The sequence below is a fragment of the Coregonus lavaretus genome, assembly GCF_964263955.1.
Source record: "Coregonus lavaretus genome assembly, chromosome: 33".
NCBI classification, from domain to species: Eukaryota; Metazoa; Chordata; class Actinopteri; order Salmoniformes; family Salmonidae; genus Coregonus; species Coregonus lavaretus.
In genome coordinates this window covers 4,699,586-4,722,276 of record NC_140020.1, presented here as the reverse complement: position 1 = coordinate 4,722,276, position 22,691 = coordinate 4,699,586, and the positions used below count along the sequence as shown (strand labels likewise).

The 22,691-nt window shown below is 47.6% G+C and overlaps 1 protein-coding gene across 2 annotated transcripts in view; it reads right to left on the bottom strand.

Annotated features, from left to right (window-relative positions):
• The window catches only part of LOC311108683 (protein eva-1 homolog C-like), a gene marked incomplete at its 5' end in the record, with an annotated part of 140,984 nt that extends 118,506 nt beyond the window's left edge, over positions 1-22,478 (bottom strand). For both annotated transcript variants that reach the window (XM_084151393.1, XM_084151394.1), the window contains one exon: positions 22,370-22,478. In XM_084151393.1, coding sequence (XP_084007519.1) covers positions 22,370-22,478 — 109 coding nt within the window. The remainder of the gene's footprint in view (positions 1-22,369) is intronic.
• Positions 22,479-22,691: the final 213 nt, after the last annotated feature.

Below are 22,691 nucleotides of genomic sequence, written 5' to 3'. Positions count from 1 at the left end.
GGGTTGTGCCGGACTGATGACGCGCACCCCTGGCTTGGTGCGTGAGGCAGGAAAGGACCGGACCGGGCTGACGATGCGCACCCCTGGCTTGGTGCGTGGAGCAGCAACGGGCCGGACCGGGCTGACGATGCGCACCCCTGGCTTGGTGCGTGGAGCCGGAATGGGCCTCACCGGACTGACGATGCGCACCCCTGGCTTGGTGCGTGGAGCAGCAACGGGCCGGACCGGGCTGACGATGCGCACCCCTGGCTTGGTGCGTGGAGCCGGAACGGGCCTCACCGGACTGACGACTCGCACCCCTGGCTTGGTGCGTGGAGCCGGAACGGGCCTCACCGGACTGACGACTCGCACCCCTGGCTTGGTGCGTGGAGCCGGAACGGGCCTCACCGGACTGACGACTCGCACCCCTGGCTTGGTGCATGGAGCCGGAACGGGCCTCACCGGACTGACGACTCGCACCCCTGGCTTGGTGCGTGGAGCCGGAACGGGCCTCACCGGACTGACGACTCGCACCCCTGGCTTGGTGCGTGGAGCCGGAACGGGCCTCACCGGACTGACGACTCGCACCCCTGGCTTGGTGCGTGGAGCCGGAACGGGCCTCACCGGACTGACGACTCGCACCCCTGGCTTGGTGCGAGTAGCAGGAACGGGCTGGACCAGGCTGACGACTCGCACCCCTGGCTTGGTGCGAGTAGCAGGAACGGGCTGGACCAGGCTGACGACTCGCACCCCTGACTTGGTGCGAGTGGCAGGAACAGGCCGGGCCGGGCTGGCGACGCGCACCCCTGGCTTGGTGCGAGTGGCAGGAACAGGCCGGGCCGGGCTGGCGACGCGCACCGTAGGCTTGGTGCGAGTGGCAGGAACAGGCCGGGCCGGGCTGGCGACGCGCACCGTAGGCTTGGTGCGAGTGGCAGGAACAGGCCGGGCCGGGCTGGCGACGCGCACCATAGGCTTGGTGCGAGTGGCAGGAACAGGCCGGGCCGGGCTGGCGACGCGCACCGTAGGCTTGGTGCGAGTGGCAGGAACAGGCTGGACCAGGCTGGCGACGCACACCGTAGGCTTGGTGCGAGGGGCAGGAACAGGCCGGACCGGGCTGGCGACGCACACCGTAGGCTTGGTGCGAGGGGCAGGAACAGGCCGGACCGGGCTGGCGACGCACACCGTAGGCTTGGTGCGAGGGGCAGGAACAGGCCGGGCCGGGCTGGCGACGCGCACCGTAGGCTTGGTGCGAGAGGCAGGAACAGGCCGGGCCGGGCTGGCGACGCGCACCGTACACTTGGTGCGAGGGGCCGTAACAGGCCGGACCGTACTGGGGACACACACCACTGGCTCTACCCCGGGATCTGGAACGGGCCGGACCGGACTGGTAACACACCCCAGTACCTCTCGCCGTGCCTCTAAACCTTCTTTCCCTACTTTGACCAGTGGCCCCCGTAACCTGGTGGCCTTCTGAATACGCCCCTTTTCTGCCTCCGTCAGCCCCGTCGTCCATGCCCTGTGCCCCCCCCTAACATTTTTTTGGGGTTGCCTCTCGTCCGTCCGACGACGATACAGATTACGCCGTTGCTCCTCTCTCCGTCGCGCCTCTACCGTCTCACACCATGGCCGGCGATCCATCCCGGCCAGGATTTCCTCCCAGGTCCAGGACCCCTGCCCGTCCAAAATCTGCTCCCACGTCCAGGCTGCCTGCTCCTGGACACGCTGCTTGGTCCTGTGATGGTGGGATCTTCTGTCACGATCGTCGTATGGAGTAGACCAAGGCGCAGCGTGTTGAGCGAACATACTTTATTTAATTAAAGTGCACACACGATACTAAACAACTAACACGATAACGTGACAGCCAACGGTCAAACACAAACCTAACTAGAACAAGATCCCACAAACACAAAGGGAAAACAGACAGTTTAAATATGGCTCCCAATCAGAGACAACCAACGACAGCTGACACTCGTTGCCTCTGATTGGGAGCCACTCAGGCCAACATAGAAATACACAAACCAGAACTCCCAACATAGAAATACACCACATAGAATGACCACATAGAATGACCACACCCTGGCTCAACATCCCAGAGCCCGGGTGTGACACAGACACTCTTATCCAGAGCGACTTACAGGAGCAATTGGGGTTAAGTGCCTTGCTCAAGGGCACATCGGCCAATTTTTCCACATAGTCAGCTCAGGGATTTGAACCAGTGCCCTTTCAGTTACTGGCACAACGCTCTAACCCGCCAGGCTACCTGCAACCCCTATGGTTTCTTCTCTCTCATTATTACCTTAGGCCTCCCATGTTTTTGGGTTACTCAAAAACAACTTAAACCTTTCTGAGATAGCCTAGAACTCCGTTAGATTCATTCATTGTTTGATCATGAAATAGCGCGGCAGGAGAAATCTAGCATTAAACTGGAAGTGGCTTAATAGGCCAAGTCATGTTCATATCAAATGGAGAATTTTTTTAAACATTTGGCCTTCTACAACAAGACACCTGAGTCTCCACTATAAGAATAGACTTTGGCTATTGGCCCAGATCAGACATTCGAGAGAGAATTCTGATCGGAGTAATTGTTTGATATTGTGATTTTTTACTTGTCCATTCGGACAACTGAAATCTATATTCTGGTTGACCGACTATTTTTTATGTAAGGGGTGTAGCGGAACTCCCCTGCCCTGTCGCCCCTCCAGCCCCTCCCTGTAAGGGAGAGTGGAGCCTGACTGAGTCTAAGGACAGCTGAAGCCATAAACACAGTCTAGAGATAAACAACCACACCAGCCTGACTGTTCCAACTGTTTCCCAGAGACACTCCGGCAGTCTGGAACATCTCCCCACAACACAGCACCCCTCCCTGGCATCTAGGATACACCTCTACCCCGACCCGAGTCTCCTACCCCCTACTGTAGGTAGCCAGAAATAGAAGACGGCCCGGTAGTAAACTCTCTACGGACAGATACTGGTTTACGGCACAGAGGTTGGGAACTCCATGTCCCCATCCCCAGCTTGACTAAACAGAGGGCTATTTATTTGTCGATGTCATTTTGGAGTAGCCTGTACTGTAGATCCTATTGTGACAGTTCCTCCAGGCGTATATATAACTAGGCTGTGTTATGACTTAAAGAGACTGACACTAGCTTAGCGCCAGGAAGTCGACCACAAAGCATGACGTGAGAGAGGAGAAGAGAAAGAGTGCATCCTCAGAATTATTTTTTGTCATATGCTTCAGAATGTAATGTAGTTTACGAAAGTTCAAATCGGGAAGGCTGGTCTGAATGCTCTTTTATATGGAAATCACTGCTTCACATTCATCATCTCCAGCACCACCCCTACATCAACATATGCGAAAATTGCACGTTTCTATGTTTTGTGGTAAAAAAGATATAGGAAGATAAGCATTTCCAATGACATCATTTGTGTGCATCATTTGATTTTAACCCATTTTGAGTAGGCGTTGCCTACTATTAGCCTACTAATTGTCTACTAATTGGTTGATGAGGTCATTGGAAATTTTAGAAACATACAAAACATAGAAACGCTTCATTTTCACATACAGTGCCTTCAGAAAGTGTTCACACCCCTTTACTTTTTCCACATTTTGTTGTGACAGCTGATATTGACATTTTGTTTCTACACGCAATACCCCATGATGTCAAAGTGGAACTTTGTTTGTAGAACATTGTTGAGATTAATAAAAAATTAAAAGCTGAATGACAGAGTGAAAAGAAAGAAGCCTGTACAGAATACAAATATTCCAAAACATGCATGCTGTTTGCAACAAGGCACTTAAAGGGATACTTCAGGATCTTGGCAATGAAGCCCTTTCTTTCCTTCCCCAGAGTCAGATGAACTCGTGGATACCATTTTTGTGTCTTTGCGTGCAGTTTAAAGGAAATTACTAACTACCGCTGGTGCAATTTCTAACTACTGTGCAATGACTGGAAGTTTATGGGTATCTGCTAGCATGCCAGTCATTGTGCTAACGCTAGTTAGCATTGGCTCGCAAAACTACCTCTTACTTCCTTCATACTGGACACAGAGACATAAAAAATGTATCCACAAGTTCATCTGACTCTGGTGAAGTAGATAAATGGTTTCATTGCCAAAACCCCGAAGTATTCCTTTAAGTAATACTGAAAAAAACATGGCAAAGAAATTAACTTTTTGTTTAGGGCAAATCCAACACAACATATCACTGAGTACCACTCTTCATATTTTCAATCATGGCGGTGGCTGCATCATGATATGTGTATTCTTGTCATCGGCAAGGACTAGGGAGTTTTATTAAGGATACAAAGAAACAGAATACAGCTATAAGCACAAGTAAAATCCTAGAGGAAAACCTGGTTCAGTCTTCTTTCCACCAGACACTGGGAGACAAATTCACCTTTCAGCAGGACAATAACCTAAAACACAAGGTCAAATCTACACTGGAGTTGCTTAGCAAGACGAGTGGCCTAGTTACAATTTTGACTTAAATCGTCTTGAAAATCTATGGCAAGACTTGAAAATGGCTAACTTGACAGAGCTTGAAGAATTTAAAAAATAATAAAACCTGTAATCGCCACCAAAGGTGCTTCTACAAAGTATTGACTCAGGGTGTGAATACTTATACTTATGTGAGATATTTCTGTATTTCATTCTCAATAAATTTGCTAAACTTTCTAAAAGCATGTTTTCATTTTGTCATTATGTGTAGATGGGTGAGAAAAAACTAAAAAAGTATCTATTTTGAATTCAGGCTGTAACACAACATGTGGAATAAGTCAAGGGGTATGAATACTTTCTGAAGGCACTGTATGTTGATGTTGGTGCTGGAGATGAATAGGACGTTTTTAATTTCCCTTTAACTTCCTCCAGTAAGCATAGCATAATTCAATGTCTTTCCTATTCTACGGGCATAGTGGGAATGAATACAAACGTATCATCATCAGCATAGCTTCCAGTTTCTTCTTTCCTATTAGCCATGTGCGGAACGTCATTCCCTTATTTACCTTATAGCCTATAAGCACAACACAATGATGCACATTCCTCACACTTGCTGTTTCCATGCCAGCAGCCCCGCATAGGGCTACCTGCCATCACATCATCTGGCTCTGAGGATCTTCCATTGGAGACGAGGACATTCCCCAAACTATAAAAAAATGTCATATTGCATTCTGTCTTTGTTGTTCATTCAGTTGAGCCTGTACTAGATTGAACTGTTCTCCTTAACCTAATTATCCTAACGTGATACATTAATTATCCTAACCTGCTGCGTAACTTCTCCTAACCTGCTATGAAAAAGTCGTAGCTGTTTCGAAGTGGAGTGTTTTGAGGGAATCTCAGGAGGGTAGCTCTCCAGGAACAGGGTTTTCGAGCTCCGCTTTAGTGTGTGGTCAACTATGGTCCAGTAGCAAATGTTTTTATCGAAAGTGATTTACACAACTATAGACATAGACACATTATCAGTAGCCTCCACGTAGCCCATGCAGGAATTTAACCGACAACCCTTGTTTTGCCAGTGTGGAGGATGTGAAACTTGCCCAGTTACCTGGAGACGTCAACTTCAATGAGATCTAAAGCCAACTGTCGCTCAATCATGAGCGACAGACTAGTAGTAATCGCTTGCTCGGTTGGTGGTTGGCATTGGAAGGTTGCGAGTTGTAGCCCCGCTCGAGGCAGAACAGAATGCACTCTGTTACACCAGCACCCAGCTCTAACCTACTGAGCCATTAGAACCACATACCTGTGTGGGTGGGCTTTGTGTGCAAGCTTGAGACAATGAGAGAATGTCCACCTGTGAGCCTGCTCTCTAAGTTTCTCCTGGAGCTCTGAAGGGCATCTTTAAAGCAACAATCTGGAGATTGTCATTCAGCCTCCAGATTATGGCTTTAATATCTGTTGGGGCTTGATGTAGTATCTTTAAAGCTCTCTCTCAGCATGCTAGAGGCTCCTTACAGCTTAGCATCCCAGGGGGTGTCGAGGGAGTTTCCACAACTCCCCTCCCTACCCAATCTCCAAACACAAACAGTGGTCTCCCCACTGCCCTCTCGGCTAGCGCGTGCCTGTCCCCCTGCCCCAGTAGGTCAGAGGTCGGCTGACCTATGTGGGCAATGGGACACTTTCACTCAGAGGGGGAGGGGTGGGGGAATATCCATTCAGCTGCCCTCTGTGACTCCAGCCAAGACGCCCACACACGCCCACGCCCTCTGCCTGACAGTCGCCATTCATCAATTTAATGCATTAACAGTCACACCACATACCTTTTCAGAAGGTTCAAAAGCGGAAAGGCAGGAAGAAAGGGAGGAGAAAAGGAGGGGGAATTCCCATTAAAAAGGGGGAGTGGGTGGGCCCTGAAAGGGGGAGTGGGTGGGCCCTGAAAGGGGGAGTGGGTGGGCCCTGAAAGGAATTAACAGGCTTATCCCAGAGGCTGTTCACAGAGTAGCACCTATGACGGTTGAAAGAACAGGGGCTGAGGGAAGCTTATACTCTGGCATGTCCAATAGGACCTAACCAAGGAGATCCCCCCTTTTTCACAACAGACCTAAGGCCTGATGGAACAGCTAGCCACTAAGAGTCTCTTATGGTTCAGCTCACTGGACACCGACAGACAGACAGACAGACAGACAGACAGACAGACAGACAGACAGACAGACAGACAGACAGACAGACAGACAGACACTGTCACAGGGTATTACTGTTTAAATTGAGGGAGAAGGCTGAGGGTGGGATCTTCCTGTTTTTATGGCCTCCTCTCTCTTTCTTCCTTTCTCATCTCTTCTACCTCCTCCCCTTCTCTCACCAAACCAGCTTCATCTCTTCTTTTGGTTTTTCTCTCCCCCTCTTCCTCTCTCACCTCCTCTCCCCCTCTTCCTCTCTCACCTCCTCTCCTCCTCTTCCTCTCCACCTCAACCTCTCCTTACTACACCAGCTCTCTCGCTTATCATAATTTCTCCCTCTCTACCCGAGGTTGCCAAAACAATCAATCATCGGCAGGGCTCCCTTTCTTTCTGTTCCCTTCATTCTTTCATTCCCCTATTCTCTTCCCTCCATCTGAGCTTACGTGAGGTTGCCCCGGGCCAAGGGAGTCTGAGCAGCAGCAGACCAGTATTGCTTTGAGGGCTCTGCTGTAGCATGCTGTAATGCAGACTGTCAGTCTTAACCAGGGGCTACACAATGCCTCCTTGTTTCGGCTGGTCCCACCACCACTGCACCCCACACTCCTCTATCTTTCCCTCCATCTCTATTTTTACCGCTCTCTCCACCTTTCATATTTCTCTCTACCTTTCCTCTCTCCCCCTCTCTACTTCTACATCACTTTCTTTCAACCTGTCGCTCTCTCTCCCCTTCCCGCTCTTCTCCTCCTCTAAGCCATACCTCTAATGGGCCTTCAAATATCCTGTTCCACCCTGACTGTGCTCCCAGAAACACAACATAAAACAAGAAGAGGGGGATAAGGGGAACGAGAGAGAGAGAGAGAGAGAGAGAGAGAGAGAGAGAGAGCGATTGATGGATGAAGGGATAGATAGGAACTTGTAAAGGGCTATTTTGGAACAGACGCATCGACAGCTCTTTAAAAGTACCATAAATCAGCTACCAGGAAGCAAGCGAATGAGAAGAAAAAGAGAGGGAGGGAAAGAAAGAGAGGAGGAGTAAGAGAGTGGGGGGGGGGGGAATCAAAGCGTGGCTGACATTCCCTCAGCGCAAGAGTGAGGGGGTGGAGGGGAGGGAGGCGGTGTTGAGAGGATAATTTGATAGCCACACGTAAGTGGGGTGGACGGGGAGGAGATAATCGGTGGTGTACACAGACACACCCACTCGTCTCGACATTTCTAGCTACATCTACTACCATAATAACTCTCAATAACACAGTCTGGAGAGACTAATGACGATAATGTATTATTCTCAGCAAAGTCTGAGTAAAGCCAGTGATGCTAGAATACAGTCTGAGTAGTGAGACTGACTGTCCCCCCCCCACTCCCTACCTGTAGAAGCAAGCCTGGGCCATCACTATTTATGCTTTCTTTAACGTTTGTTTTGCTTCCCGACCTCTTTCAGACAATGGAACTGGAATTGAGTTTATAAATGTTGTACAATGTTGCCTAACTGCAAACCAAATGAGAACCGACTGAAATCCTAATTCCCTTATTTTCAGGGATTGTTTCTTGCAAAAAATATGCCTTTGACTGACTCTCCATCAAAGTCTAAGCGTTCATCAGGAGTTCAACAGAGACAGACAAGGGTATTAACCTGATCCGTTCCATTGATGTTGCATTCAAATTCCAGCCAGTGCAGCAATGCAGAGGTGTCACTTAGGAATCCTCTGTGTGTTTGCTTTGGGGCTCCTCATCTCCCCCCCCCCCCCCCCCCCCACGCCAGAAGGGGCAAGCTCCAACACACCTGCGCCGCCTAGATAAGACTGGCTGGTTCGGGGGTTAAACGTTTCAGGAATGACGTTCACCACCATAACAGTCATTACCACGTTATTACTGTGACAGCCTCCAACTAGGGATCTGATTGGGTGATTAAAGGAGGGTTTTTAAGGATAGAAAGTCATCCCTATGCAAAATAATGATTATCAAATGAAGTTTCAGCCCTGGGTTGGTTGTGGGGGACGACTGTTTAATGCAGGCCTTGTTCGAGACAGTCATTAACCTCATTAGGAGTCAACTCTGCCCTGCTTTCGTCGGGATTTACACATTCCCTCTATGTTTGGGGTCGGGAATTTTGGGATCAAACATTCCATAGTTCTCATATGATGTTCAAGCTGTCTGGGTTTGTTGGTTGTGGGTTAAACTTGGTTGGAGAACCTCTTTAAAAAAAGGGGATAATTATAAAATTCAGATTGTCTAATTGGCGCGTCTCTGAGGTTGGTGAGCTGTGGGTGCCACAGCTACAGAGTTGGTTTTTGTCTTCGTATTTCATGATTTAATTACAACCGCGGCAGCGGCCAAATCATGTAACAGGCATTAGCTCACTCAGGATGTGTTCCTTTCCCCTCGCATCTCTTGGCAACGTGGCCAACCAACGCTGCTGTTTGACTTGATTACAGGCAGTTTTATAGGCCATTTGCAGAGACTTGAAAAAGCCAATGCAAAAGTAGCCTAATCATAGTAAGGCTGCAGGCTACTTCTCTGAGCACTTTAGGCCGATGCCTTTCCACACTCAAGTAACGCACAAGAACAAACAAAAAAGAGACTACAAGTAACCAAAATATTAACTCATTTTGACAGCAGAATTATTGACATAGTCTGGTAAATTACATTTGTCATAACTCTGTCCTGAAAAAGGCCCTGAAAGATCTGCCTTGATTGAAACTGGGTCATGTTGTGACACTCTGGCTCCGGGACTTTTGTATTTGAGCCAGGGTGTATTTGTTTTGTTGGGTTTTGTTGTGGGGTTTGTTGTATAGGGTGTATTCGGTTGGTTGTGTTTTGGGTGAGTTAATTGTGGTGTCGTGTGACTCCCAATCGGAGGTAACGAGTGTCAGCTGTCGGCTCGTTATCTCTGATTGGGAGCCATATTTAAACTATTTGTGTTCTCATGAGGGTTGTGGGTTTTTGTTCCGTTTCAGTCACAGTCACTGTTGGACTTCACTATCGTCTTTTGTTTTGTATTTACGTGCTTTATCAATTAAAGTCATCATGTTCACTCAACGCGCTGCGTATTGGTCTGCTCCTGTTTTAGACGATCGTGACAGAAAAACCCACCGTAAAAGGACCAAGCAGCGTGTCAAGCGGCAACAGGACCCAGCTCCAAAGGTCTGGACATGGGAGGAGATTTTGGACGGAAAAGGGTCCTGGACTTGGGAGGAGATCCTGGAGGGGATGGATCGCCGTCCATGGAGCGAGACAGTGGAGAGGCGACGGAGAGAGGAACAACGGCGTCGGCAGGGCCATCGTCGGAGGGACGAGAGGCAACCCCAAAAAGTTTTTGGGGGGGGGCACATGGCTTGGGCGGTTGGGCAGCAGGAGGCTGCCACAGGGAGATGTGGAGAGAAGGCTATCGGATTACGGGAGCCATTGGCGAGTGGAGGAAGGGAAGTTGTTGCGGCACGGCGTGAGAGACTGATGTGTGTTACCAGTCCGGTCCGGCCCGTTCCTGATCCCCAGTTAAAGCCAGTGGTGTGTGTTCCCAGTACGGACCGGCCTGTTCCTACTCCACGCATCAAGCCCACGGTGTGCGTCGCCAGTCCGGTCCGGCCTGTTCCTGCCACCCGCACCAAGTCTACGGTGTGCGTCGCCAGCACGACCCGGCCTGTTCCTGCCACCCGCACCAAGCCTACGGTGCGCGTCGCCAGCCCGACCCGGCCTGTTCCTGCCACTCGCACCAAACCTACGGTGCGCGTCGCCAGCCCGGTCCGGCCTGTTCCTGCCACCCGCACCAAGTCTACGGTGTGCGTCGCCAGCCCGGTCCGGCCTGTTCCTGCCACCCGCACCAAGTCTACGGTGTGCGTCGCCAGCCCAGCCCGGCCTGTTCCTGCCACCCGCACCAAGCCTACGGTGCGCGTCGCCAGCCCGACCCGGCCTGTTCCTGCCACTCGCACCCAACCTACGGTGCGCGTCGCCAGCCCGGTCCGGCCTGTTGCTGCTCCCCGCACTAGCCCTGAGATGCGTGTCCTCAGCCCGGGACCACCAGTTCCGGCACCACGCACTAGGCCTTATGTGCGTCCCCAGGGTCCAGCATGCCCTGTTGCTACTCCCCGCACTAGCCCTGAAATGCGTGTCCTCAGCCCGGGACCACCAGTTCCGGCACCACGCACCAGGCCTATAGTGCGTCTCGGCCGGCCAGAGTCGGCCGTCTGCCCAACGGCGCCTGAACTGCCCGTCTGCCCAACGGCGCCTGAACTGCCCGTCTGCCCAACGGCGCTTGAACTGCCCGTCTGCCCAACGGCGCCTGAACTGCCTGTCTGCCCAACGCCGTCTGAACTGTCCGTCTGCCAAGCGCTGCATAAGCCACCCGTCTGCCATGAGCCTTCAGAGCCGTCCGCCAGACCGGAGCCGCTAAAGCCGTCCGCCAGACAGGAGCCGCTAGAGCCTTCCGCCAGACAGGATCAGCCAGAGCCTTCCGCCAGACAGGATCAGCCAGAGCCTTCCGCCAGACAGGATCGGCCAGAGCCTTCCGCCAGACAGGATCAGCCAGAGCCTTCCGCCAGACAGGATCAGCCAGAGCCTTCGGCCAGACAGGATCAGCCAGATCCGTCAGCCAGCCATGAGCAGCCAGATCCGTCAGCCAGCCATGAGCAGCCAGATCCGTCAGCCAGCCATGAGCAGCCAGATCCGTCAGCCAGCCATGAGCAGCCAGATCCGTCAGCCAGCCATGAGCCGTCCAGCCAGGATCCGCCAGAGCCGTCCAGCCAGGATCCGCCAGAGCCAGCCAGCCAGGATCCGCCATTGAGTCCGGGGCTGTCCCTTAGCCCGATGCTGTCCCTTAGCCCGGTGCTGCCCCTTATCCTGGTGCTGCCTCTTAGTCCGGTGCTGCCCCTTAGCCAGGTGCTGTCCCTTAGCCCGGTGCTGCCCCTAAATCCAGGTGGGGTAAGTTGGAGGGTGGTCATGTGGAGGAGGCTAGGGAAGCGGGTGGTGACTAAGGTGGGGTGGGGACCACGACCAGGGCCAGAACCGCCACCGTGGACAGACGCCCACCCAGACCCTCCCCTAGACTGTATGCTGGTGCGCCCGGAGTGCGCACCTTTAGGGGGGGGTACTGTGACACTCTGGCTCCGGGACTTTTGTATTTGAGCCAGGGTGTATTTGTTTTGTTGGGTTTTGTTGTGGGGTTTGTTGTATAGGGTGTATTCGGTTGGTTGTGTTTTGGGTGAGTTAATTGTGGTGTCGTGTGACTCCCAATCGGAGGTAACGAGTGTCAGCTGTCGGCTCGTTATCTCTGATTGGGAGCCATATTTAAACTATTTGTGTTCTCATGAGGGTTGTGGGTTTTTGTTCCGTTTCAGTCATAGTCACTGTTGGACTTCACTATCGTCTTTTGTTTTGTATTTACGTGCTTTATCAATTAAAGTCATCATGTTCACTCAACGCGCTGCGTATTGGTCTGCTCCTGTTTTAGACGATCGTGACACATGTTCATTATGTACCAAATAGAAGAAAACAGGGCTTTGTCCAACCTGACCTTGTCCAATAGGAAAATGCTCATTTTAGTTTTTTGTGTCCTATTGAACACAGCCCAGGTAATTCCCCTCATGTTGACCTCACATGGGGAGGTGTTTCCTTCTGTAAACAACAAACCCAGGCATCTCTCGTCGCCAGTACAGCTCTCTGTTTCCCCAGGAGCCACACTCTCGATGTGGGGTATAGGAGGTAGGGAATGGTGTTGACAAGTTCAGCTTCACCCTTCCACACACAGGTAAACACACACACACACACACACACACACACACACATACACACACACACACACACACACACACACACACACACACACACACACACACACACACACACACACACACACACACACACACACACACACACACACACACACACACACACACACACACACACACACACACACACACACATACACACACACACACACACACACACACACCCATAAGTGCCAAGTGTTAGACAGGATCCACACTGGCCATGTCCGAATACCCATACTAGCGTTCTACATACTATGTACTCATCATCTCATACTATTTAGCGCGTACTGTTTAGTAAAAAGTACGCAGTACACGGCTGCAACGTAGTAGTTGCTCCCGATTGGCTGAGTCAGTGGGGCGGGGCCGAGTGCGGGTGGATTTTTCCAAATTCAACAGACATGCATCTCATTAACCAGCCTGATAATGGCTCATTTCCAATTTGATACATTTCTCTAAACTCTGAATAGGATAGGAATGGAGTTCTAGGCCTACTCAGGCTGGTTGTAAGCAGACTGTCACATTCCACCTATATCATAGCCATATAGTCCATCTAGCACATCTGCCCTATTTAAAAAGGAACGAAGACAGACGCAGGTAATTTGGTTCCATTTCAACAAATTTAAATCAAATAGCCTAGTACACATACCAAAACTTTTCTAATGTTTAAATCTATTTAAAGGCTATTGCACAGAAAAACGTAGACAGTCGGCTGCATCGGAAATTCAGAACCGCTGGACAGCAACATAATAAACTAAAGCGCTGATCATTGGGAACGAGGTCAGAATGACTGCTATGGCTTGATCCATAAATGTAATAATTAAATAGGTAGCCTACAAAACTAAAATAATCCATATGTTCAAATCAAAAGGCATGATTAACATGACATCAATAACGCAGCCACATCCCGAGTCCCTGGTGCCGACACATTCAGAAATCAAAAGATGGTAAAGTATTTAGTTTAAAAGCTATGACAAAGGCCAAGAATGACATCCTGGCATTTAAACCATACTCGATTTTAGAGAATTCACATACCATAAAACATATTTTCGCATACTGAGAATGAGTAATACACACTCTTACAGTGTCATACAGTATTTTAGTGTGTTCTATCACATAGTCACTAATATAGAAGTGTGTGTGTGTGTGTGTGATATCTGACAGGATATTGGTCATTACTACATGACATCCTGCTGCTGGATGATCCAAAACATGCATCTGTGTGATAGAGTACACTGAGGTACACAACGTTACAAAACACCCCCCTGATATGTAGCATTCCGTGCTATCTCCACTACGTATTCACGACTTTGGCTACATACTGTCAAGAGTGATGAATCGAGTCCTTCACAATCCGGCTCCATAGAACATCATTTACAAAAAATGAGCCGCTTTGAAGTAGTTTTTTTTTTTTTTTTTTTTTTTGGTTAAGAGAATACCAGCTTTGTGCCCCCCCCCCCCCGCCTGCCTCCGCCCCTGTAGACAAAACAAGCAGGAGGCGCAGGAGGGGATTTGTTTGGACAGCTCACCTGGCGCACTGACACAGAAACACAGGAGGAGAGAGGGAATAGGGAACACAGTGGAGGGAGGAGGGGCAGAGGGGGTGGGGGGGTGACGCAAACAGGAGGAGTGTGTGGAGGTGCTGAGAGGGGAGAGGGGAGAGGGGTTACACGATAAAAGAGAGGGGCCTGGTTCACTCTAACCAGCTCTCTCCAAAATCAGAGCAGGATTACGATATGAGGGGAGAGCTGGATGATGAAGAAAGGTGTGTGTGTGGTGCGATGGGAGAGCTGTGAAAAGGCGCTTACTCCCATCAGAGTGAGCCATAATTGGGGGTTAGGCGGATAACCCAAAACTCCTACCCATCACAGGTGAGCGATGAACTGACCTCCTTAACCAGGGCAAAGGTCGCCATGACAACCTGTCCAATAGGATTGCTTTGTTGTTGTCCGACAACATCCTATAGTTGCAGGCACTAAAAAGTTAGGTTGTGCCATAGTTTTTAAAGAGAAATTGCTGCAATGTGTGTGCAAAACAGCATTTTAAAGTATAAACGTTTTAGTGCCCACAACTCCAGCCACCCACACTGTCTTTATAGAACTAGTGAATAACTATACAAGCCAAACAGTTTCTCGCTGTCTCAACGCCTTCCAGTAAAAAACCCTAGCCACCTTTGTTAGCGGTGTGAGAAGGATTTTCATAACCATTAGCCGACATGGGAATACAAGTATGACCCACGGTTGACCGCCCTGTCCGAGCCAAACAAAGAGTCCCCGACGCAACCCTACCCCGACACAAGAGGGTCAGCCTTTGTGTGAGATGCTCACTAAGTTAGCATTTCAGAGCTAACGTGACAACAATGGGGGTAAACACACAGCAACAATGGAGTGACTGTCTTGTAAAGAAGAGCATGCTGGTTTTACATGGAGGTCCGAGGTGGGGTTGCAGTAGGTTAGCATGCTCTCCAAGTTGGCTATTGTTGCTAACTCTTGCTACTGCCCGCCTACCCACGTACAAAAGAAACCAGTAAAGCTTTGTATAATCAGACATCTCATTTAATAACAGGAACACCACCAAACCAAACACTAAGATTTGGGTGGCCTCCTTCGGAAATTGTCAATAAAAAACACACTCCACTCTATGTACTCTCACATCAAGATCTGAGAGGAGACAGAGGAAGGCAAGATGCATCATTAGCCCTCCAGCCACACACACACAAACACACATTAGCTAGGATGGTTTGACCTTTGTTGACCCCGTGACACTTTAACAGCCATTGACTGAGGTTAAATGGGTCTCTCGGCCACAGGTTTACGAGACACAGAAAGAGAGAGAGAGAGGGGAGAGTTTTCACTGTAACACCCTGGTGGGTCAATAATAGAGACCTATGGTGCAACGCTGTGTGACGCTTTGGGCTGGGCGACACCGAAAGCATTGGGAGAAATACTTCTGCAGCTGGGGTCACATGTCACACTGGTTCTCTCAAAAACATATAAAAAGGCGAATGAAAGTAGTAACTGTACCGTACTGTATCTGTATCCTTTTAAAGTTCCCTTCACTATCTGTAGTTGGAATTTGGACGGACTATCCCTTTAAAGATCCCTTTAAAGTTTCACTGTTGGCAACTCTGCATTGCTGGGTTAGAAGGACCTGGCTTCAAGCACTATGATTCAATGTTCAAGTACTGATCATGATGATGGTTCTAATTCCCCAAGCGTAAGATAAGATTGAGATCAAATGTATTTTAGTACTCTGCTAGAGTTAAAGAGCTAGCTCATAGCCGAGGGGGTCTTTCACATGAAAACGCTCACTTCTAATTACTCATTCAGGCAGCTGTGTGTTGGAACAATAGAGGTGATAAGAAGTAGAGATAGAACTCAATCACCTACCACGAACTTTTGTTTTTATATCTAGAGTGAATTCAATAATTAAATGTGATATACTCACAGACTATTTAAGATAATATTCAGTCAGTACTTAGCCATAATTTCTAGGTTTCGTTTCTCGAAGAGCGGACGTGACATTACGACAACTGGAAACGCATGACTAGCACTGATATGCACTGGTTATATGTCCACAAATCCCTAAGCAACTGAATAATCCCACAACTCAGGTGTATAAACTGCTGGAAAAGCGCATGCAAATGTATAATCTAGATCAGGGCTCTCCAACCCTGTTTCTGGAGAGCTATCCTCCTGTAGGTTTTCAAACCAACCCCAGTTGTAACTAAACTGATTCAGCTAATCAACCAGCTAATTATTAGAATCAGGAGTGCTTGATTAAGGTTGGAGCGAAAACCTACAGGACGGTAGCCCTCCAGGAACAGTGTTGGAGAGTCCTGATCTGGATGGACTGAACCCTCCTCTTGAAGTTCTCTTCCATATGGCTTCCCTTAGAGCCTAACTTGAGATAAGTGCACATCAATTGGACTTAAGTGTAAATTGTTCATTGAAGTCAATGGGAGATTTCAAAAAGCATTTGACTGAAGCGCATTAGGATTCAACCCTTAATGATCTCCTCTCTTTTATGACCCTTGACGACACGATAGGCTTAAGAGTAATGGTGAAAAGTAACTGGAAACCTATCAATTTCCCTACACAAGAAAGAAAGCCATTAACTACAATTGAGTTACAGCTTCAGACCACGAGACAGACCGTCTAGCCTCTCCTCCCTGCAGATGTAGGCTAGGCCTAGAGACGACCATCTTCTCTAACTGACAGATGTAGGGTCTTAATCAGCCGCTTCTGTCACCGTCCTCAGCTCAGCAGGCAGATGTCAATCAAAGGCTTGGTCCTTGGTCTCCAGGGAGACGCCAGCTGGCAAAGAATGTGCCTGATTGCTAAAGTTCTCTTTTAGTCCCCGAGATGGTATTTCGGGAGCAGGATTATTTTCTTAATTCACATTGAATTGAATGCGGCAGTTTTTGCAGAGGCATGTTGGATGCAGTGGTCCTGGTGAGCAAACAAGTGTCCAAACCCCCGGCCCTGTACCTAATATAACTTAGGAGTTTAGGAACCAGGAACGAAGGGACGTATATGACAATGGCGTTTCCTTTCCCATCCCAAAGGAACACATTTGAAATTAACTCCTGCCTACGACCCAATGTTTTGATAATCGCGTCTAACCCAGGATATTCGTAAACCTGTTCCGACGGTAAATCTGGACTAAACCGGTTTTAGTAACATGTTTTCTGTGAGGTTGCATTAAAGTCCCATCCATTGACTCAATCTATTTCTGGACAATATCGAGTTGAACAGACTCAAAATGTAAAGTTATCAGCATTTTGAGAGGTAATGACAGAGCAATCGCCTAAGCAACAGGCACTCACTCACACGTTAACTTAACACATCTGCTCTTTAACACCTTGGCCCCAGTCAGGCATTTGTCTGCTCATTTACAACCATTAGGAGACCCATTAGAAGCCAATTCACATTGACACAAAGCTCTCTTCCTGGTTTACGACACAGTAAACAAAACCTCCAGCCCCGCTGCTGCTACTTAGAGGGCTGGTCTGGGCTAGGCTGGGGGCTAGAGAATCTTTGAGGCCTCCAATCTCAAATGAGAGACTTTTCCATTCATTATAATAGACTATGACAGTTAGGGCTTGTGCTTTATCGCATGGCATTATGCTGTACAAATAAAGGAAAACGTGCAAGGATATTAAGTAGATAAAACACATTTAGGCCTATAGAACTGTCAGAAATACTGCTTCAGTTTTAAATAGCAAGGAAACATCCACATATATAATGTTGCATATATCCATATCTGCCAATGTGCTTGCAATATTCTCAATATGGCTGTCTTGGAAGTCCAAAGAATGTGGGTTATTTCCAACTGGGTGAGGTAGTAGTATAAGCTTTTATGTAGTAAAACATTAACACCATTCTGACATGTCTTTATCTACACATGATCAGGAAGTTATGTGTGGTATTTACAAATGTTAGTGCATTAGAGTACGAGGCTAATGTAAAAATGCCTACAATAACTGATACTGAGGCACTGGCTACAGTAAAAGCATGTGGGTAATTGTCAAGCAGCAAAACAACAGGGTAGATGTTTATCCCCCATTCTGACAGTATTAGAAGTGCCATGAGACACAGACCAAGGCACCAAGCACATGAGGCTTTCAGCATGTTTAAAGCCACAGTGTAAGATTTCCTGTAAATTCATAGGATGAAATACACTTCAGTTGGAAGAATGACTTATTTAATACCTTGTTGAGATTAGCACAACTCTATATCGTATCATAACAACAAAAAACATTGTTTAGGGCTTTGAAAAAAAAGTAATGTTGCTCTATGAAATGTCATGCATTGAATAGCCATGGGATGCTTTACCACCATTGTTTGTGTCGGTGGGCCACTCTTTGATGGCATCCATTTTTTACTTTAAAATGTATGCCAAACAAAAACCATTGATTTCAAAGTTTAACAAACCATACAACTCTATGCACAGGTACTGCTTTTACCAATTTAGGCTACACATTTCACAAAAACACATTTACTGGATAAATTGTGCAGATGCAAAGTTTGTTAACAGAATTACAGTAAAATCTCCCTCAGTTTTTTATGCGACCACATTTTCCAAAATCTCTTAAGTAACTACTCCAAAATAAGAATAAAAGATATCTGCAGAAATAATGGGGTGTCAGCTATGACATGACACCTTGAATTTGAAATGGTTATTTTGGTTATTGAACTACGGTAGGTGAAGTGAATTTACATCCTCTAACAGAATTACGGTAACGGAATTATAACATGGGTCCCTGATCTGTACTATACTGAAAGGCATAATTATGGATATGAATGTCATACTCTACATGGTAATATGCAATATCCTTTTATTTTTTATTTATTTAGCATATTTGGGTATTATTCTACACACTGCCTATTATTGTAATGAGCTCCGCCCCCAAACAAGACCACATTTGGTTGGTCTGGACCAGACCAAATCTGAACCAATCATAGACGTCTATGTTTCACCAGATTGGACAGCACGGTACAGCACAACACACCACAGTAGAGTACATTACAGTACATTAGACATGTTCAGTACATTACAGTAGAGTACAGTGCAATACAGTACATTATACTGTACTCTAGAGGGCTTTAATGTACTCTTCTCTACTGTACTCTAGTTTTCTTTACTGTACTGTTCTGTCTATAGCTACACTACATGACCAAAAGTATGTGGACACCTGCTCATTGAACGTCTCATTCCAAAATCATGGGCATTAATATGGAGTTGGTTCCCCCCTTTGCTTCTATAACAGCCTCCACTCTTCTGGGAAGGCTTTCCACTAGACGTCGGAACATTGCTGCAGGGACTTGCTTCCATTCAGCCACAAGAGCATGAGTGAGGTCGGGCACTGATGTTGGGCGAGTAGGCCCGCAGTCGATGGGGTTGAGGTCAGAGCTCTGTGCAGGCCAGTCAAGTTCTTCCACACGGATCTCGACAAACCATTTCTGTATGGACCTTTCTTTTTGCACAGGGGCATTGTCATTCTGAAACAGGAAAGGGCCTTCCCCAAACTGTTGCCACAAAGTTGGAATCACAGAATCGTCTAGAATGTCATTGTATGCTGTAGCGTTAAGATTTTCCTTCAGACAGGAGCTAAGGGGCCTACCCCGAACCATAAAAAACAGCCCCAGACCATTATTCCTCCTCCAAACTTTACAGTTGGCACTATACAGCTTCGCAGCTGAGCCGTTGTTGCTCCTAGACGTTTCCACCTCACAATAACAGAACTTACAGTTCACCGGGGCAGCTCAAGCAGGGCAGAAATGTGATGAACTGACTAGTTGTAAAGGTGGCATCCTATGACGGTGCCATGTTGAAAGTCACTGAGCTCTTCAGTAAGGCCATTCTACTGCTAATGTTTGTCTATGGAGATTGCATGGCTGTGTGCTCGATTTTATACACCCATCAGCAATGGGTGTAGCTGAAATAGCCGAATCCACTAATTTGAAGGGGTGTTCACATACCTGTGTATGTGTGTAAAGTCATGGTCAAAAGATTTGAGAATGACACAAATACTATTTTTCACAAAGTCTGCTGCCTCAGTTTTGATGATGGCAATTTGCATATACTCCAGAATGTCATTAAGAGTGATCAGATGAATTGCAATTAATTGCAAAGTCCCTCTTTGCCATGAAAATGAACTTAATCCCCAAAAAACATTTCCACTGCATTTCAGCCCTGCCACAAAAGGACCAGCTGCCATCATGTCAGAAATTCTCTCGTTAACACAGGTGAGAGTGTTGACGAGGACAAGGCTGGAGATCACTCTGTCCTGCTGATTGAGTTAGAATAACAGACTGGATGCTTTAAAAGGAGGGTGGTGCTTGAAATCATTGTTCTTCCTCTGTTAACCATGGTTACCTGCAAGGAAACACGTGCCGTCATCATTGCTTTGCAGAAAAAGGGCTTCACAGGCAAGGATATTGCTGCTAGTAAGATTGCACCTAAATCAACCATTTATCGGATCATCAATAACTTCAAGGAGAGAGGTTCAATTGTTGTGAAGGTGTCAGGGCGCCCAAGAAAGTCCAGCAAGCACCAGGACCGTCTCCTAAAGTTGATTCAGCTGTGGGATTGGGGCACCACCAGTGCAGAGATGTGAGTGCATCTGCACGCACAGTGAGGCGAATACTTTTGGAGGATGGCCTGGTGTCAAGAAGGGCAGCAAAGAAGCCACTTCTCTCCAGGAAAACATCAGGGACAGACTGATATTCTGCAAAAGGTACAGGGATTGGACTGCTGAGGACTGGGGTAAAGTCATTTTCTCTGATGAATCCCCTTTCCGATTGTTTGGGGCATCCGGAAAACACCTTGTCCGGAGAAGACAAGGTGAGCGCTACCATCAGTCCTGTGTCATGCCAACAGTAAAGCATCCTGAGACCATTCATGTGTGGGGTTGCTTCTCAGCCAAGGGATTGGGCTCACTCACAATTTTGCCTAAGAACACAGCCATGAATAAAGAATGGTACCAACACATCCTCCGAGAGCAACTTCTCCCAACCATCCAAGAACAGTTTGGTGATGACCAATGCCTTTTCCAGCATGATGGAGCACCTTGCCATAAGGCAAAAGTGATAACTAAGTGGCTCGGGGAACAAAACATCAACATTTTGGATCCATGGCCAGGAAACTCCCCAGACCTTAATCCCATTGAGAACTTGTGGTCAATCTGCAAGAGGTGGGTGGACAAACAAAAACCCACAAATTCTGACAAACTCCAAGCATTGATTATGCAATAATGGGCTGCCATCAGTCAGGATGTGGCCCAGAAGTTAATTGACACATGCCAGGGCAGATTGCAGAGGTCTTGAAAAAGAAGGGTCAACACTGCAAATATTGACTGTTTACATAAACTTAATGTAATTGTCAATAAAAGCCTTTGACACTTATGGAATGCTTGTAATTATACTTCAGTATACCATAGTAACATCTGACAAAAATATCTCATTACACTGAAGCAGCGAACTTTGTGAAGACCAATACTTGTGTCATTCTCAAAACTTTTGACCAGGACAATGACCCAAAACACACATCCAGGCTGTGTCAGGGCTATTTGACCAAGTAGGAGGGTGATGGAGTGTTGCATCAGTTGACCTGGCCTCCACAATCACCCGACCTCAACCCAATTGTGATGGTTTGGGATGAGTTGGACCGCAGAGTGAAGGAACTCCTTCAAGCATATGTGGGAACTCCTTCAAGACTGTTGGAAAAGCATTCCTCATGAAGCTGGTTGAGAGAATGCCAAGAGCGTGCAAAGCTGTCATTAAGGCAAAGGGTGGCTAATTTGAAGAATCTAAAATCAAAAATATATTTTGATTTGTTTAACACTTTTTTGGTTACTACATGATACATGATACATATGTGTTATTTCATAGTTTTGATGTCTTCACTATTATTCTACAATGTAGAAAATATTACAAATAAAGAAAAACCCTTGAATGAGTAGGTGTGTCCAAACTATTGACTGGTAGTGTATATATGCCTTAATTTCTCAAAAATATACTCTTAGCTTTCATTTGACACCCAATTTGACATGCTCCTATGAACTTCCCATTTTGGTGCTAATGGGTCCTTGTAGATGGAAATGCATACATCTTACTGCGTGCCTTTAAAATATTTGGTCTTTTTGATTTGAAGCAAACACATGCACGACAGGTTGCAACACGCTGGTTCTAACACGCCAAATTGGGCCAATATACTACAATACAAGTAGTAAAAAACTGCGATCAATAACAATCCTTACTGCACTCTGAAAATCCTAAACATAAAGTAGCCTAGCCCACAATACTTTCTGTGCAGATGACCGCGACTTCATCACCTGACCAGCACACAATGATTGTATATATGAACCACCACCACCACCCAATATGGATTTCTCAATGTATGCCCTCACTTGTTCTTGCCAAAAACTAGTATAACGCATGTACTACACAGAATATAGACTACAATGGTAAAACAAACGCAGCATCAATTAGACTGGGGTAAGCATGCTTTCCCAACCTGAAAACTCAGAAGAACTTTTGGTGAAGTTGCAGAAGACAGTCAGACACGTTATTCCCAACACGAGCGCGTAATTGATGGCTGAGAGAGGCACATCTGGGAAGAACATCCTTGAAACAGCGAGACGTTTTGGAGTTACTTCTCCTCCACGTTCTGAAGGTCCAGGGGTTGCTTTGGAGTTTAGGTTCTGCGTGGCAAGCAGCAGCAGATGCTCGGTCCCATGGCTCGTGCTCCGAATCACCTCATCATTCCTCGGAGGAGAGAAGGAACGAGACCTCGAGCCAAGAAGCAATTCACTTGCGAACTTCTATTTCGAGCTGCG